The sequence below is a fragment of the Sminthopsis crassicaudata genome, chromosome 3 (genome assembly GCF_048593235.1).
Source record: "Sminthopsis crassicaudata isolate SCR6 chromosome 3, ASM4859323v1, whole genome shotgun sequence".
Taxonomy (NCBI): domain Eukaryota; kingdom Metazoa; phylum Chordata; class Mammalia; order Dasyuromorphia; family Dasyuridae; genus Sminthopsis; species Sminthopsis crassicaudata.
Window position 1 is genome coordinate 449,362,046 of NC_133619.1, and position 18,436 is coordinate 449,380,481.

The 18,436-nt window shown below is 35.3% G+C and overlaps 1 protein-coding gene across 1 annotated transcript in view; it reads left to right on the forward strand.

Annotated features, from left to right (window-relative positions):
- The first annotated feature begins 2,723 nt into the window (after window positions 1-2,723).
- Window positions 2,724-18,436, forward strand: part of GRB14 (growth factor receptor bound protein 14) — a 137,971-nt gene continuing 122,258 nt past the window's right edge. The window contains exons 1-2 of the mRNA XM_074303256.1: window positions 2,724-3,093; window positions 4,368-4,500. Of these exons, the coding sequence (XP_074159357.1) occupies window positions 2,903-3,093; window positions 4,368-4,500 (324 nt within the window). The 5' untranslated portion in view covers window positions 2,724-2,902. The remainder of the gene's footprint in view (window positions 3,094-4,367; window positions 4,501-18,436) is intronic.

The following is an 18,436-nucleotide window of genomic DNA, read 5'->3' on the forward strand; positions in this document are numbered from 1 at the left end:
TATTTTTGATAGGTTGACTGACAATACCAAGAAGTAGAGAGAATTATAGGAGTTAAAAGACATGAAGATAAAATTGTAAGATTATAATTAGATAAATAATTTCACAGTTAGGATCTGTACTAGATAATTATCTAGAAGACCTGACTCTAAGGCAAGAAGGAAAAAGAAAGATAAATTTCACTGAGACAGGGAAAAGACATGAGCATAATGGTAACGCAGCATAGTCTTAGACAGTCTTAGTCTTAGCAGAGTGTTCTGCTGTAGAGCATTCTGGGTATCCAGGATGGAGGCAAGTATAGAGTTAAACAAAATGATTTTGGATAAGGGAGGATGGTGAAAGGAGTCAGAAATGCCCCCCAAAAATGTAATTTAAATCAAATTGATGACTTCATAAATTTTACCTAGACTTGACCTTTGTCCAAAGTCTGGAAATTATCCAAGGAATCACACCCACCTTGTGACACAGTGATCTGAATTCTGGCTACTTTCAGTACCCTTCTAAGTCACTGACTAAAAGTATCCTTTCCCCCTCTTTTACTGTGAAATTTTAATAACTTCTTTTTTTTTTTTTTGTTAGGCAGTCAGAATAACTGCAGGTTTTGTGACTGCAAGGGTCTTTCTGTGGAATCTGCTCTTGTAAACCACTTAGAAATGTAAACGCATGTAATTTGTTTGCTCATGGGTTTCCTCAGTGTGGATTATAATAACGCCAGTCAGGTTTTGTAAAGACTATCAAGGTATTTCTGGGAGTAAATTCAATATTTTAGTGTCAATCTAGAAGACCCTAAGTAATTTAGGTTTTGGTTACCTTAGAAACCCTTTTTTCCCCCTGTGAGTTGCTGTTGGCTGTCAAACACAGGACTGTTTTTGAAAGTCCCTAATTCTTTATTCTTGCAGCTAAAGAGAAACATTAAGCTTGCAAATGAACACAGTCAGGATTTTATTTGAAGGAAAGAAAGAGTTCTATTATTATCTAGGTGGAGGGAGAAGGAATTTAGAGCCCACTCCAAGCAACAAATTACATTTCTGAAGGTTTGAAAATTGAACTGAGTGGAGGAGAAAGATACTATATTGAAAGCAGCTGGACTGCACTGACTTTGATTCTCTGCTCTGTTACCTCCTATCTTTTTCTTCTGTAACTTGAAGGGAGTAGGGGAAGGTAAAGTAGAATATGGTGGGAATCTCATTTAGACATCAATTTAGCTTCTCCTTCCCTGATCACAGATCTTTCCCAGAAAATCCCAGGAAAGAAAAACAATAGCTTTTGAGGATTTGGGGGTTAAGATAGAATGAAGGGGACAAACACTTTGTAACATGTATCCCTTTGATTTTTTTTTTTTTCTTGTGAAATTCTAACTCCTCTTTTAGAAATTATGCTGACTCTGATGTACTTGTATACTTCCCAATATAGGCGTTTCTTTACCTATAGGTGAGAACAGCATGAAGTCTATGAATTCATTCCAAGTATCCCAAGTACAGCCTTTCCCTTGTAAATTTGGCCAAAGTGCTGGCTAGTCAGTATTTCTCAGTTTTAGTTCTAGTCCTGCCATTTACTGATCTTGGATAGGTAATTCTTATCTAGGCTTAGGATTCATTTATAAAATAGCAAGATTGGGCTACATCATTTCTGCTCCCTTCCAGTGTTAGCATTCATATTGTAGTATTTCTCATTGTGGGGGAGGGTGGGATGGGATGAGGTGCTGCATTAGGAATATTTTTTATTTACAAGGGTCAGGGTTTGTGGGTTTAATTCGGGAGGCAAGATGTATTTGTTTTGTGCGCTACTGGGTTGTGTTGGTCAAAAAGATTATGTGACCTTATTATCTTGTGACAGCAAAGATCCTTACAAATAAGACCATAAGAGCGGCTTATTTTGGAGAATAAATAAGGATTTTTAAATTGGAGAAGCCTTTTTTTTTTTTTTTTTCCGGTGTGGAGGGGCAGTGGGGATGAGCCGTTGCTACTTTTAAAAAGATACTAAGCGTTTATTCTCTTAATTTCTTTTTCCGTAGTAAGTCTTTCTCAATTTCATGCATATTTTAAAAAAGGAATTTTCAGCTCTTCAGAATAGTAGGTGATGACATATATGTAAAAGTAACAGAGGGAGGTTTCTTTTTCCTTTCCTGGAATTGGTACTTCAGATTAGAACACCGCAGGGGAAAAAGCCTAGCAGCTGGACAGGGCAGCTAGTCCGCAGCTGGACCTGCTGGCAAGGTTCTGGCCATTGTCTGTTACTGTCCCTGGCTTAAGCAGCGCTACAGAAGGGCACCACCCACCTCCCAGGGTCTCAACTAAGGCACCAGGGTTTATGCCAAAGACCTGAGGGGCCCAAAGGAACATCACTATTTCAGCCGAGAAAGCAAGGGCCCCATTCTAAGATCCTTTCCAAGGGGGGCTGGACTGGCTCACACGGAGGAGAAGTTTTTGATCAGCCAAGGCTGAACTAGTGATTACAAACAAGGTACGCCCACCCGCCCGAGGGGACCGCTCCTGGCACAGGTGCGGGAATTGGAAGACGCCCCCGGGGTCTTCCTGGAACCCCAGCTTTAACTCCCCGCGTCCCCTCCTCCCTCTCCTCTCCTAGGCCACGTGCTGGAGGAAGGCTCTGCAGCAGCCTCCCGGGCGGAGCTGCAGCGCCCACTCCGCCCACTCCCCGCCTTTCCCTGGTCCTGGCCGCCCACCTTGCCGCTCCGCCCCTTCGTCCGCCTCCGCCTCTCCAGGCAGCCCAGTCTCGAGCTCGCACCGCCTGCCCGGCCCGGCGAGGCTCGTGGGGAGCGCAACCATTGCACCTGCCAAGCCCAGGGAGAACGCAGCCGGGGCCGCCCCGGCTCCCTGTCTCCCTTTCTCTCCTCTCTCTAGGGTCTCCCATGACTCCTGAGCTCAGCCCCTCCACCTGCCAAGCATGACTACTTCCCTGCAAGATGGGCAAAGCGCCCCGGGGAGAGCGGCCGCTCGGGGCTTGGGGCTGGCCCAGGTGTGCGGCGTGGCCCCAGGGAGGGGCGATGCCAGTGCCTTGGCAGCGCGCCCCCCGGGGCTGCCCTGTCGGACGCTCCTGCCTCCCCTGGAGGGCTCCCAGTTCTGTGCTGCAGACAGGTAGGTGGCTTCCGGGAAGGGGGAGCTGACCAGGGGTGAGGAAGCCGGTCCTGGTGGGGAAAGCTGGGCCAGAAGTCTGGCCAAGTTTGGGAAAAGTATCCCAAGACAGTCTCCCTTCTAGCGCGCTCCTGGGATCAGTAGGACATTGCGATCTCCCGGTGCCTTCTCATAAATAGCACTGCCCATTCATTGAGAGCTGCTGCTCTGTCTCCCTCCTGACACCCGCCTCTTCTCATTAGTGTAAGCTGGAGGCAACGAGGATTCCAGGTTGATTCTTTTTTTCTCCTTCGAGGCCTTGCATTTTCTTAATAAACACTCCTGGTTTCTTTAAACTAGCATAAATGAAACCTCGCCTCCCACACAGACATTACCGGTGCCTCAGCCAGAAAAAGCAGTGCTCTGGAGGGATATTTGATCAGTCTTGCTTCCCGCAGGCATAGGATGGAGTCGTTAGAATATTCTCCAATCTTTATACCAGTCAGCATCAAGTACATTTGTAGTTGCCTGTGCCTAAAGTAGGGCATTCCTTAGGAGGGAAAGGCTGCAAAGATCTAAAATCTGCCAATTAAAACCCGTTATTGACCTCCTTCAACTCAGATGGCTCAGGTATAGCCCTTTATTTATTTATTTTTAGGTTCAGAGCATTCTAAACTCTAGCAAAGTTACATTACTTTGCAATATATCACAGAGCATATTTATACTAGCAAGCTTCATTAACTGCTTTCAAAGACTCAGTACTAGTTGCTGTTTTGCAGCTTAAGCATTTGAGAAGTCAACAGACTGTGTGTGGGCAACGTTTTGAATGAAATTTGAAGTGAGATGAACCACAGCTATAATTAATAAATATAACTTTCAAAATGTGATTACTAAAGTATAATAGAACAGGTTTCATGCATTAAAGATTCCTTTGGTTTCATTGAAGCTTTAAAAGAATTTTTTTGTTTGCTTAGAGCAGTTTTCATAATAACTGCTTCTACAATTTTGGGCCATGTATTTTTGCTTCAGAAAAGTTACCAAAAACTGCTGTTTACCCACATGCCTAAGGGTTTGTGGAAGGTCAAAAGTGTAAAGGATATTACAAAAGGTTTAAGTTTAATAAAGTATTTTTAAAAAATTTAATCCACAGAAAGTACACCAGAAAGCCTTTCAGTGTACTTTATATAATATTAGGTCTGTCACAGTACTGTTTGGCCTTAACAGTTTTAGATTCTGACAGCAATTATATTTTACATTCTGTTTTATGTAAATTATATCCTATGTTCTGTTGGTTGCAGGAGAAAAAAGAAAGATCTCAATGTTCTAGAAATGCCATCTATTCCAAATCCTTTTCCTGAGCTTTGTTGCTCCCCATTTACATCTGTGTTTTCAGCAAGCCTATTTCCCAAAGCAAATTCAAGGAAAAAACAGGTATGAGTTTTTGGTTTCATTATTATAACTCTTAGGTTGACAAAATCACATAACATCTTAAAAGACACATGAAATTTTCTGATTTCGGTTTTTGTATCTTGGATTATTAAATATCAATGATGAAAAGAGGCAGGCTTTTCTTATAGTGTGAGCTTTATGGCTAAAAACAATCCCCAGTAAAATATATGAAACATCAATATATGTTTAGTTGTAATAAATTGTATCAAGTGAGATATATTTAGTGACACAAACACATATATGTACTATATATAAATTTAGTAGCATTATTTCCCATTTCAACAAGTATTATTAAGCACACAAGGCGAAAAAAGGAATGATCCTTGCTATCATAGCCTTATATTCCATTTGGGGAGGTCAAGGGAGGTACAGGCTTAAAGTATACACGAGTAAACAAATGAAAAGTATATGCAAGATAATATAAATAATTTCAAGAGGGAGAAAGTGCTAATAACTTCAATGAGTAGTTAGGGTAGTAAAACCTATATATATATATATATATATATATATAATATGTATGCAATAATAATACATATATATATATAATATGTATGCAATAATAATACATATATATATATATATATATATATATATATATATATATATATATATATATATATATATATACATACACATACATACATAAACCTATATAGGCAGTGGTACCTGTCTTGAAAGAAGTTGATTCTTCACAGTAGAGATGAGTACATTCTAGACAAAGAAGACTTGATCCTCTATGATCTTTGCCCCCATTAACTTTATCACTTCTTCAGTAATTTAGTGGCAAAGTTAATTTAGTTCCACACCTCTTCCATTTTTCCCTCTTCAGTTTTGAGTTCTTGAGGAAAGCTATTGGAGTGAAAGCCTGGAAGCCTCTGGCTGTAGAAGGGAATGGGATTTGGGATCCCAAATCAAATCCCAAGGAATTGAAAGGTGATATTTAGTCATTTAGGATTTCTTTTTTTTCCCCCCGCACGTAATAGGTACTTAATAAATGCTTACTGATGTGACTTTCATGGTTCAGCTTTGCATCATACATATATGTTATGGGGAAAAAAAAAGGATTAATTTACTTTACCTCTCATTTTACTGATGACTTTTTCCACAGGCTTGGGGGTGCATTGGGTATCAACAGACTTCTACCTCAAGGAAGGTAGGAAAGAAATATAAAAAAAAAGTGGGAAAAAGAAGGGGGAAGATGTAATTGGACAGTAAATTTGGGTTTACTAATTTGGAAAAAATTCCTGGCAATTAGAATTATTCAGAAATAGACTGCTTTGATAGGTGATGGGTTTTCCTTTCCTTGGAGATCTTTCAAACAAAGGTTAGATGAATTACATTTGTACAAGTTATGCTGATAAGTTCCTTTGAGTATTGGTTGGATTAGATGGTTGCTGAGATTTTTTTCCAGTTCTCAGATTTTGTGGTACTGGTAGCAACAGAATGGTGAATGCTAATTAGCTTCTCTTCCCACTGGTAAGTTATCTACCTGCTTTACTTAAACTCTTTCAGTGCTCTGGTAAGGAAAGAGAAAAGCAGTAGTCTTGTTGGGAGGAGGGTGATGGGATAGGGTTTTTCCCCCCAGGAAAAGATTCCTTTTTTAAAGTTTCTATGTCTGCATAGGTAGAACTACCAATTTCTGCATATATCTGCATATATGAATTTGTTTATGCCAAACAATTATTAGGGTATAGTTATTTGGGCTTCTCCTAGGATGGTAACATAGGGGGTTGCAGTTCTTCACCATGACTGAAGACCCTTGTTTCTCGATGAGATTATGTTTTCTTTTTTGTTCCTAGTCCTAGTGGCCTTGTGACATACAAGATGACACTTACCTCTTTTATGGCCCTTCCTTTCCTGCTCCCTAATCCATGAAATGTGCAATTGAGTTTCTTTAGGGGATGAACCTGTACCCTTTACTAGGACAAATGCTTCCATGATTGAATTGTTGGATTGCCTTCTAAACCAGTAGATCAAACTCAAAAAAAAAAAAAAAAATAGGCCTACTATAACGTTTGGGCCTTATATTGACTTAGAAAGCCAGGTAATATTATCTTTTTTCTACTATATTTTAACTTACATTGTTAAAAATTCCCAAATACATTTTTAATCTGCTTCAGGCTGCACTTGACCAAGAGTTTGACACCTCCACTCTACATCATTTGCTGCTGTGGTGCCCACTGCTTCCTCACCTTCCCAGTGCCACCATTCTTTCATCCTTATCTATCTTTTTCTCCACTGCTGTTCCCCAAAATCTTCACCTAGGAAGAAATTTCTAGTTATGTGTATGACTTGTGATTTCACTGATAGTGTTTCTACATCGAGATTCCCCTTATTGATACTAGTAGATATTATGACTTAGTTACTTAAGAGTTTGAGACTTGTCCAGGGTCCCACAACGGGGTGGGATTTGAACAAGGTCATCTTAGCTTCAAGGCCAGTATACCATTATTGCTTCCTATATAGTTTGTTAATAGAAAATTCCTAAATAATAGGCTATGATGTCATAATGATTCATTCATAGTAACTTAGAGGAGAACAGGAAGACTTAAATAATATCTTATACTTAAGTACTATCAGAGCTTAGCATCTCCTCAAAGCCTATGCCACAATTAGATACATCAACTTGATTCTACATAGCCGGCTTTACTGTATTCAGTGTTTTCTGCCCATTCCAACTTCAAATCATCGGTATCAAAATAATTTATATTTATCCACCAGAAGAAATACTCAAACTTCCAGAAATTCCATTACCCTGAGAGAAAAAAATAAATGAAAATCTATTTTCCACTTTCATCTGTCCTACGATATATCATAGGCATTTCCTCCCTACCTATTATTATTTTATTTCCATGTCTAATCTCTACAGTGCCTAAGCATTGACTCCCAAACCGAATACAAATGCTACAAATTTGACTCATCTGCCTCATCACCAAGCAAATAATATCAATACATAATAAACTTGGTTGATCATGAACCCTTGTACTTATATCCCTGATTCTATTTATTGCACCAACGAACCTTCTAGGCCTCCTTCCCTACTCATTTACCCCTACTACACAACTCTCAATAAATATTGAGCAATATATAGCATGGCCATCCCCTTTTGAATAGGGACAGTAGTAATAGACTTTCACAATAAACCAAAAGTCTCACTTACTCACTTCCTACCACAAGGCACACCAAAACCCCTATCAGCTCCAGCCACCTCCTAATTCACAAAGAATAGTGTCTTTTGACTGGAGTGAATTATATCAGGAAAAGAGATTTTCAAGCTCTTTAATATCCCCCAAATGACTTGTTTATTTCTTAGATAATGGAAATCATTATCTTGAGGTGGGAGGAAGCAGGTGGGGGTGAAGATGAATATTATAGTACTTGAAATGTGTTCTTTTCTGGATTGGGATCCCTGAAATGTCAGAGGAAAGCACAATATTGAATGAGAACTATGTCTCTTTAAGTGGAAGATTGGCATAAGGAAATGTACAAATAGAGCACTATAGTTGGGAATATGGTTCAGAATTAAGAAAAATTGTTCCCAAAGAGATAGGTAGTTTTGGGGAAATGAGTGGTAATTGATTTGTGGGATATTTATGAAAAGAATGGGGGAGAGGATAGCAAATGTTAGATCAGATTGTTCATTTATGATTTGTTAATATCTTGGAGCAAGAATGGGGACTAGATTAATGTCATTATCTCATGTCAGGGTCTGCTACAAACAGTTTTCTTCAGTGGAGGATGTAAAGGGGAAGGGATGAAGATGTCATTGGCGGCAGTCATTAACTGATATTTTTTGGTATCTAATGCAAAATATTGTTAACTATACACACATCTGACAATTATTAAAATCTCTTTTCCTGATATAACTCACTCCAATCAAAGGACACTATTCCTTGGAATTTTACTACTTAAGTCTTCTTGTTTTCCTCTATTCCTCCTCTAAGTTACTGTGAATGAATCATTATGGAATCATAGCCTATTACTTAGGAATTGACTGCCCACAAACTATACAAGAGACTGTCTGGCATACTGAAGAGAAAGTTGGTCTTGAAACCAAGAAGACCTTGTTCAAATGCTACCTGGTTATGTGACCCTGGACAAGTCTCAGACTAAGTAACACAATAAGTCATAATATCTACCAGTATATCTGTATCAATAGGAGAGTTTCTCAATCTAGAAACATTGTATCAGTGAAATCACCGATTAAAGCTAGAAGTATTTTTTTGAGGGAGAGGACTGTATTTGATGGTGTATTTTTATTTCTCAAAACACAGTGAAAAGACCAAGAATGAGGGAACCTAAATATTTATTTGAATTTTGCAATTGTAGATAATCATTTAATTTTTCTGGATCTTCATCTGTAAAATGAAAGAGAAAGGATTTGAACTGGATAACCTTTAAGGTTTGTTACACCTTTAAAGAGAGTTCTAAGGGATGATGTTAGGGTTGGAAATAGGTAGATTTTGAGTGTAGGCCATTGTCCTTATGTGTACAAATTTATTTGGGGAAGGATGAGGTCTTTTTAAAAGGAGGACAAGATTTATAGAAGGGAAGGATGTTTTCTCTTCCCTTTACATTTGTTTCCTGCTTTGGTACTCTTCTCAGGCTTTGTGAACTATTTAATCAGACAACAGGGCTTCCATATAGACATCTTTATTAGTTATTGATTAGGGAGGATTATCTTGGTTTAGATTTAAACTAATAAGACTAACGGTCTTGAACATAGACCAATCATGGAAGATGGCTACTTGTAGACCATAAATTCCATTAAGTAAATTCCAGTCTCTTTATATACTTTTTTCTCTCCAGTATAATATTTTTTATACAATAGGTACTCAAATAAATGCTTGATTTATATTTTTGCTTATTTCTATCCACAAATGTATATGTGTATGCAGTTATCAATATTTTGGCAGATATAAAAATATATACATATGTATTATATGTGCATATGTGTGTCTATCTATGTCTGAGTTTATTATGGATATGAAAAGGAAGGAACCAGAAAATTAAAGAGGAGACAAGCTCTCTTTTTTCCTTTCCTGCTTCCTTTTTTGTTCTCCTTGACATTACATATGTAAATCTTTTGGGTTTTATTTGTTTATATATGAACGTTTCTTTGGAATTTGTCGACACATGGAAACAAAAATATGACATGTATATAACTCTTTAATATTTGCACGGTATTTTTCCATATCTTATTTTGTTTGAGCTTCCAAACAATCCTGTAAAGTAGATTCATTAAAAGTATTATTATTCTGATTTTATTAGTGGGGAAACCAACGGCTAGTTAATGTTAAAGCAGGCTTTAAACCCAGTTCTTTATGATGTCAAGTTTACTGTTCATTTATTACACAGCTTCTCATGGGAAGAGAGGACTATAGCTATATCTTTTTTTTCTCTTTCACAAAAACCTTATTTTGAGGTCTAAGATGATATCGACCAGCTAGGAAGGTATTGACTATGAGTTCTTGAAATTTATATTGTTGGAACTCCCAATCATTACCCAGTTGGAAAGAATTCAAGTAAAGCCCTAAAAACATTTATCACTTAAGAATCTGCTTAGACTTTAGAATATGGTTAGGATACTATCAGTCAGCTAGCATATGATGAACTTTTTCCACTATTACAATTCATGAAACATCTACTAAATGATAAAGGAAATTGGATTTGTATTGGTGTAAAGATTATCCTTATGAATGAGATTATAGAATCTTACAATATTGAAATGTTTGCTTATCAACTATATAATGTTATCCTTAGATTTTTTTGGTCAAGGTATTTGTCCTTCTTGATAAATATAATGTAAATAACTCAGCATATGGCAAGTTCTTCTTATTTGTATTTATGGTTGAAACATGAGAGAGCAAATGAATGATTTTCTTGGACTTGTCCTTTCGTTTTCTATTTAATTACTTTTTTTTGAGAAGGCAAATTCATTTCAATGAATATTCAATGCGTGTAGGACCTAATCTGTTGAAGGCATTATAGGAATTATATTTAGTACTCTGAAATGAACACATTCTTCAACATAGCAAATTTTAAAGGATTCAACAGAACATTTAACAGAAAGAGTTAAAAACTTTTTTGGCCATTCAAAGCCATAGTCAAAATCATTTTACAGACCATAATTTTTTTTTTTTTTACACAGTTTGAGAGGCCTGCATAATGCATGAAAGGCAAAGCATATTGAAGCCACAAATAGGACGTGTTTTATCTTTCTTAAGAAATAAAAAACCCCCAAGTATTTAACACTACTGGTCTTTCTTCTTTTTATTTTTTTTTTTAAGAAGAGAAATTGGATTCTTTTCTATTTCTTTTTTAATATTCCAACTAGAGATGTATTTCTCAGGCAAGTCTATTCATGCCTCTCTATAACATTTATTTGAATATTGTCTTCCTTTGTTTAGTAGATGTTTGTGAAAAGTTCTATACAAATGTCAAATTTTGTAAACTGACCAATATAATTGATTTATACAATAATATATATTCTTTATCTTATTTTTTCCAATCTTCATTTTATAATAGCCCCTAATATTTTATTCTCTGGCAAGTAAAGAATAGAAATACAAATAAAACTTACAAATGAATGCTTTAGATTTTGTTGGTAGGGAATCTGAATCCTTGATTTGGCTATTTCTGTGCTTGAACTAGCCATTACTAAAATTCTCAAAAATGCTCTACAAGTTTGTGATCTTTGTGTAGGTTTTTTTTAAAGGTTACACATCTGTGACTTTAAGTGACCTGATATGAATTCTTGTGAAGAATTATCTCCTAATTCATTGTTCTCCAGACCTTTTTGATTACATACCCCATTGAGTATGTATGTACTATACATATATTTATTTATAAGGTACATATATTTTATTTTACTGATATATATATATATATATATATATATATATATATATGTATATATATATTCAAAACATACAAAAGAGAGTTTAAAGGAATGAGATAAAGATAAAAAGATAAGCATCAAAATTTTATTTTATAAATAGTATCATAAAATCTTTTGGTTTTGAGAGCAATGTAATTAATTATATTTTTAAAATCCCATGTATGTTTTGAGGACAGGATGAACTTAGAAGTAATAATTGTTAGTCATTATTAAGTTTTTTTTGATAAATGTAGGTAGCCCAGCAAGGGAATTTCTTTCTTCTGTCCTTTCTTCTTTCTTTTTTTCCCTTCTTTCTTTCCTTCGTTCTTTCTCTTCCTTCTTTCTTGTTCTTCCTCCTGTTTTTGGAAATACTTTTTTAATGAAAAGCACACATGCTACAATTAACTGTTAGGTTAAAATAGTAAACAAGTTTTTAGGAGTCACATTTTTCTGTATGTAGCTATTCATTATACATAATGGAACAATAATAAGAAAAAGCAAATTTTGACAACAGTGAACAAAAGTCTCTTGATTTCAGCTGAGTAGAAAATTTTTAGTATAAATACAGCCTTCTTTTTCTTTCTGCTTTTCTTCATGTTTTGATGTTTTATGTATTTTTGTATGAATATTAGGAACAATGAGAAGGTCAGTTTGGCTGGATTATAGTATGCAAGAAAAGAAATAATATAAAATGCAGCATAGAAAGTAAATTTTGGGACCTATTTAAAGGGCTTTAGTGTAAAATGGAGTTTATATTTAATCCAAGAGGCAATAGGAGGCCACTGGAGTTGGAGAAGTTTAATTGAGTTTCTTTTGGAGAGTGACAATCAGACCTATGATTTAGGAAAATCATTGTAGCTGATACATGTGAGATGGGCTGGATAGATTTGAAGCAGAGATAGCAAGCTGGCAGCAATGCCTCAGTACATATGGGAAGTGATGAGGGCCTGAATTTGGATAATGATGGTGTGAGGGGAGAGATGGGGTTATGGTGCCAGATTGTAGAGATAGAAATGCCAAGATTTGCCAACTGTTGACATATATGGGGTGAGAAAAAGGGAATATTCCAGATGACACTGAGATCAGCAAAAGTGACCAGAAGAATGATGGTATTCTGGACATAAACAGAGAAATTTGGAAGTAGGTGGTATATTGGGGGCAAAAGGGAAGGCAGATAATGTCATGAGATCTATTATGCAGATCACAGTCTATCAGTATTTTCTTGACCTGTGCAGCTGCTGCTATAAGAGCCTAGATAGTGATAAGTTATAAATGCTTGGAAGGGGTGAATCTTCTGTGTGCAGGTGTTGCAAGGTTGGGACCTTGCACAGGGGTGGTGGTGGTGAAAGTAATCGAGTTTTGGACTGGTCCTATAGTGGACAATCCTAGTGGCAGTGAGATGCTACTCATTTTACCACCCTCTCGGATGGGTCATACATTCCTTAGAATAATGTGCTGCCTATTCTGGGACTAGAGCCCCAATTTTGGAGACCAGTGCCTCATTTTTATATAAACATAGTGTGCCATGTGATGTTGACTGACATTTTCTAAATTTTCCATGAAATATTTTGTGTAAAAAAATGCCATCATTAGTTATTTCAGACTAGGGAGTACTAAGCTTATCCACTGTTCTGTTCTGTTCATTTTTAAACTACAATATCTATATAATGTTATCTTTAGATTTTTTTGGCCAAGGTATTTGTCCTTCTTGATAAATATAATGTAAATAACTCAGCATATGGCAAGTTGTTAGATTGTTAGATACTTGAACACATTTTTTCTTACAATGTTATAGTTATTAGATTCCCAGGCTACCCCACACAAAAGCTTATTTAAAACATAATATCATATATTTTCAATGAAAAATAGTAGGAAATACTGTTGTAGTACTAGCAAATGAACAAAAGAACAAAAATATATGAAAAAATTTTCAATTTTCATAAATGTTGGTATCTGGAAAATAGCAGGTTTAATTTAAGAAGAATGAAATTTTAAAGGGAACTTATGAGTTTTTTCCAGAAATTTGGAATATTAAAAAATTATTCTGAATTTAAATATCAAAATGAGTATTTCCATATATACAGCATAACATAAAAGAGAACTATCTATGAAAGTATAACTCACAGTTTCATAACAATTGATTTTTAAAAGTACATGATAAATTCACAATTGATTTTCAAGACTTCAACTTGTTTGTACTTTTTTCTCACTGTTCTTTTGTTCTCTTTTGGTCATTAAAAAGTTTTTCATGTTTCATCATTATTGCTACCCTTCCCTTTTTTTTTTCCTCCTCATCACTCACACAAGAGAATCAGTCCACTTCCTTGTCATTTTTTTTTTTAACTTTTTCAAAAGCTTTAGAATTTTTTTTTTTTTTTTTTTTCCCCTCCTCTTGTTAGAGTGTTAGCATTACATCATGCCATGGCTCCTGCTGCTCAAATTAGTTTATTGGATTGTGTTTGTATTTCCATTTCCCTTATAAGTTTGAACTTTTCATCAGAAATATCTGAAAGTCTTTTATTTCATTAATAGTTCTCCCAATCCCCTACTTTTTTCAACTGTTGAATTATACTCAGCTTTGTAAGGTAAGTTATTCTCAGTTGTGAGCTTCTGTCTTTTGCTTTCTGTAATCTTGTATTCTATAATACCCTTTCATTTACAGCAAAAATTAACACAATAAAAATAGTAACAATAAAATCTGATGTGGGTCCTTAGTATTTCATTCAAGGTACTTGAAGTGTTTTTCTTGTGTGTGGGGATTCCAGGTTTTGGCTATTGTATTCCTGGGATTTTTCCTTTTGGAAGTACATTTCAGGAGGTGATAATGGATTCTTTGTTTCTTAATTTTGTCTTCTGATTCTAATATTTCATGACAGTTTTATTATTTTTGGAATTGTAATGTTAGACCTTATTTAAAATTATAGTTTTCAGGGAGTTAAATGACTTCTTAAAAAATAAAATCTTAAAGTGCATGAGCACAGCCACTTTATTTGAATAATTGTAAATTGTTTTCCAAAATGGTTATACTAATTCTTAGTTACACTAACAGTACCTCTGTGTTCCTATATTTCTCTAACTCCTCCAACATTGACTAATTCTTTTTTCATCTTTTCTGGGTGTATGGGAAAACCTTAGGTTTATTTTAATTTTTATTTATCTTCTTATCAGTGATTTAGAGCATTATTTCAAATAATTATTTGTAGTTTTAAATTCTTCTTTGAAGAACTTTTATTAATACCCTTTGATAATAATATCTATTGGGGGATAACTTTAATATCTCTATATTTATTAGGTGTCTTCACCCAAGAAATTTGATACAAGTTTTCATCTAATTTGACCAGTTCTCTTGTTTTCTCAAATGATATTAATTTTATTTGTTTTCAATTTCATGTAATGAAAATGATTTATTTTTATCTTTAAAAATTGTCCTTCTCCATTGTTTAGTTGAAAATTTACTTTCATAAGCTATGAAAGCTATAGCTATGAAAGGTATAAAATTTACTTCTTTTAATGAATTCAGTGATTTCTAAATTGTCTTTGGTTGAGGTCACTTCTTTTCCATATCATATATCTTCTTTTTTCCCCCAATATGTTGATATTTGTTCTAATGTAGCTCGCTATCTCATGGAATAATTGGTTTCTAATTAGTTTATTCCAATTTTCAGGGAATCCATTACTTGAATAATATTTATAATTTTCTCTTATAAGCTCTTTATTCTCCTATTTTTTTCCTTCAGATTTTTATTTCATTTTTTTCCTTTAAGCTATTCATCTTTTTTTTTTTTCTCTGTTCATTTGAGTAGATGTTACAGAGTTACTCTTTCTTTTGGAAGATCTCTATATTTGCAATAATTGGAAAAACATAGGTTTGTTTTTTGTTTTGTTTTTTGTTATACCCATTTCTTCATCTTTAGTTCCTGACCTGTGGCTTTGTGCCTGGGCCAGGCTCTTCCCTCTGCTGATCTTCTGAAGGGGGTGACAAACCCTATTTTGACTTACCTTAGAATCCCTGGATTCTCTTGCTGATTTGTAGCTTTTGTGATGAGGGCTCCCAGGGCTTTTGAGGTTCATAGTGTTGGGTCTTCAGGGACTTCTCTGACATGTTAAGACAGAGTTCTAAGTATATTCTGGGTGCCTTTGCTATCCTGGTTTGAATGCTTCTTTGTACCATTGGTCACTGCTGCTCCCTAGGGCTCTTTTGGTTTCTGATGTTTTTGGATCATCTTTCCTCTCTTTCTCTCCCCAGGCTTTCTTGGGAGGGCTCTTTTCATTTTCTGCTTCTGGGCAGATCCTTTCAGGCTACACAAATTTCTGAGCCATCACTAGTTTTAATTTGAGGTGAGCTGCAACTGATTTTTCCCTTAACTTTTTTTGTCTGTATTCTTCAAGATAACTTTTTCTGCAGTTTGGGAGTGATGGGAGGAAATCACTTGATATATTTTCTCATAAATTTTCTTTAATATAATTTATGGCTATTCTATAGGCATTTTTATGTTTTTATTATTAAACTTTTTTTATTTTCAAAACATATGCATGGATAATTTTCAACATTTACCCTTGCAAAACCTTGTGTTCTAATTTTTTCCCACCCTTCATCCCATCCCCCCATCCCCTCCTCTATATAGCAAGTAATCCAATATTTGTTAAACATGTGCAATTCTTTTATACATATTTCTACAATTATCTTGCTGCACAAGAAATATCAGGTCAAAGAGGAAAAATGAGAAAGAAAATAAAATTCAAGCAAATAACAACAAAAAGATTGAAAATGCTATGTTGTGATCCACACTCAGTTCCCATAGTCCTCTCTCTGGGTGAAGATGGCTCTCTTCATCACAAGATCATTGGAACTGGTCTGAATCACTTTATTGTTGAAAAGAGCCATGTCCATCAGAATTGATCATTGGTATAATCTTCTTGTTGCCATGTTCTTCAGTCCAAGCCTCTCTGAAATCACCCTGTTGATTGTTTCTTATAGAATAATAATATTCTTTTTTTTTAATTCATTTTTCCAAATTATCCCCTCCCTCCCTCCACTCCCTCCCCCCTCCCCCCCATGGCAGGTAATCCCATACATTTTACATGTGTTACAATATAACCTAGATACAATATATGTGTGTAAATACCATTTTCTTGTTGCACATTAATTATTAGCTTCCGAAGGTATAAGTAACCTGGGTAGATAGACAGTAGTGCTAACAATTTACATTCGCTTCCCAGTGTTCCTTCTCTGGGTGTAGTTATTTCTGTCCATCATTGATCAACTGGAAGTGAGTTGGATCTTCTTTATGTTGAAGATTTCCACTTCCATCAGAATACATTCTCATACAGTATTGTTGTTGAAGTGTATAGTGATCTTCTGGTTCTGCTCATTTCACTCAGCAACAGTTGATTTAAGTCTCTCCAAGCCTCTCTGTATTCCTCCTGCTGGTCATTTCTTACAGAGCAATAATATAGAATAATAATATTCTGTAACGTCCGTATACAATAACTTATTCAGCCATTCTTCAAAGGATGGGCATCCACTCAGTTTCCAGTTTGTTGCCACTGCAAAAAGGGCTACTACAAACATTTTTGCACAGGTGGGTCCCTTTCCCTCCTTTATGATCTCTTTGGGATACAAACCCAGTAGAAGCACTGCTGGGTCAAGGAGTATGCACATTTTTTGATAGGCCCTTGGGCAGAGTTTCAAATGGCTCTCCATTCATAGTTCCACCAACAGTGCATTAGTGTCTCAGTTTTCTCACATCCCTTCCAACACTTATTATTATCTTTTCATGTCATCTTAGCCAATCTGAGAGATGTGTAGTGGTATCTCAGAGTTGTTTTAATTTGCATTTCTCTGAAAAATAATGATTTAGAGCACTCATAACTATAAGTAGTTTCAAATTCTTCATCTGACAATTCTGTTCATATCCTTTGACCATTTTTCATTTGGAAAATGGCTGGAATTCTTAAAAAATTGAGTCAGTTCTCTATATATTTTAGAAATAGGCCTTTATCAGAAACCTTGAATATAAAAATGTTTTCTCAGTATATTGCTTCCCTTTTAATCTTATCCGCATTGGTTTTATTTGTACAAAAACTTTTTAACTTAATATAATCAAAATTATCTATTTTGTATTCAGTGATGTACTCCCATTCTTCTTTGGCCACAATTCTTTCCTTCACAGATCTGAGAAGTAAACTATCCTTTGTTCTTCTAATTTGCTTATAATACCACTTTTATGTCTAAATTATGAACCCATCTTGACCTTATTTTGGTATAGGGTGTTAGGTGTGGATCAATGTCTGGTTTCTGCCATACTAGTTTCCAATTTCCCAGCTGTTTTTGTAATAGTGAATTCTTATTTCAAAATCTAGAGTCTTTGGGTTTGTCAAATACTAGATTACTATAGTCATTAACTATTCTAACCTATTTCAACTACTCTATTTCTTAGCCAGTACCAAATGGTTTTGATGACAATTGCTTTATAATATAGTTTTAGGTTGGTACAGCTAGGCCACCTTCATTTGATTTTTTTTTCATTAATTCCCTTTAAATTTTTGACCTTTTGTTCTTCCAGATGAACTTTGTTATTTGTTTCTAGGTCTATAAAATAATTTCTTTGGAGTTTTATTGGTATAGCACTGACTAAGTAGATTTAGGTAGTATTGTCATTTTTATTATATTAGTTTGGCTTACCCACAAACACTCAATATTTTTCCAAGAAAACAGATCTGACTTTATTTATGTGGAAAGTGTCTTATAATTGTATTCATATAGTTCCTGACTTTGCCTTGTCAGGTAGACTCCCATATATTTTATATTATCGACAGTTATTTTACATGGAATTTTTTTCTTTATCTCTTAATGCTGGACTTTATTGCTAATATATAAAAATGTTGATGATTTATGTGGATTTATTTTGTATCCTGCAACTTTGCTAAAGTTGTGAATTGTTTCTAGTAGTTTTTTAGTTGATTTTTTAAGTTTACCATCATATCATCTGCAAAGAGTGATAATTTGGTTTCCTCATTACCTACTTTAATTCCTTT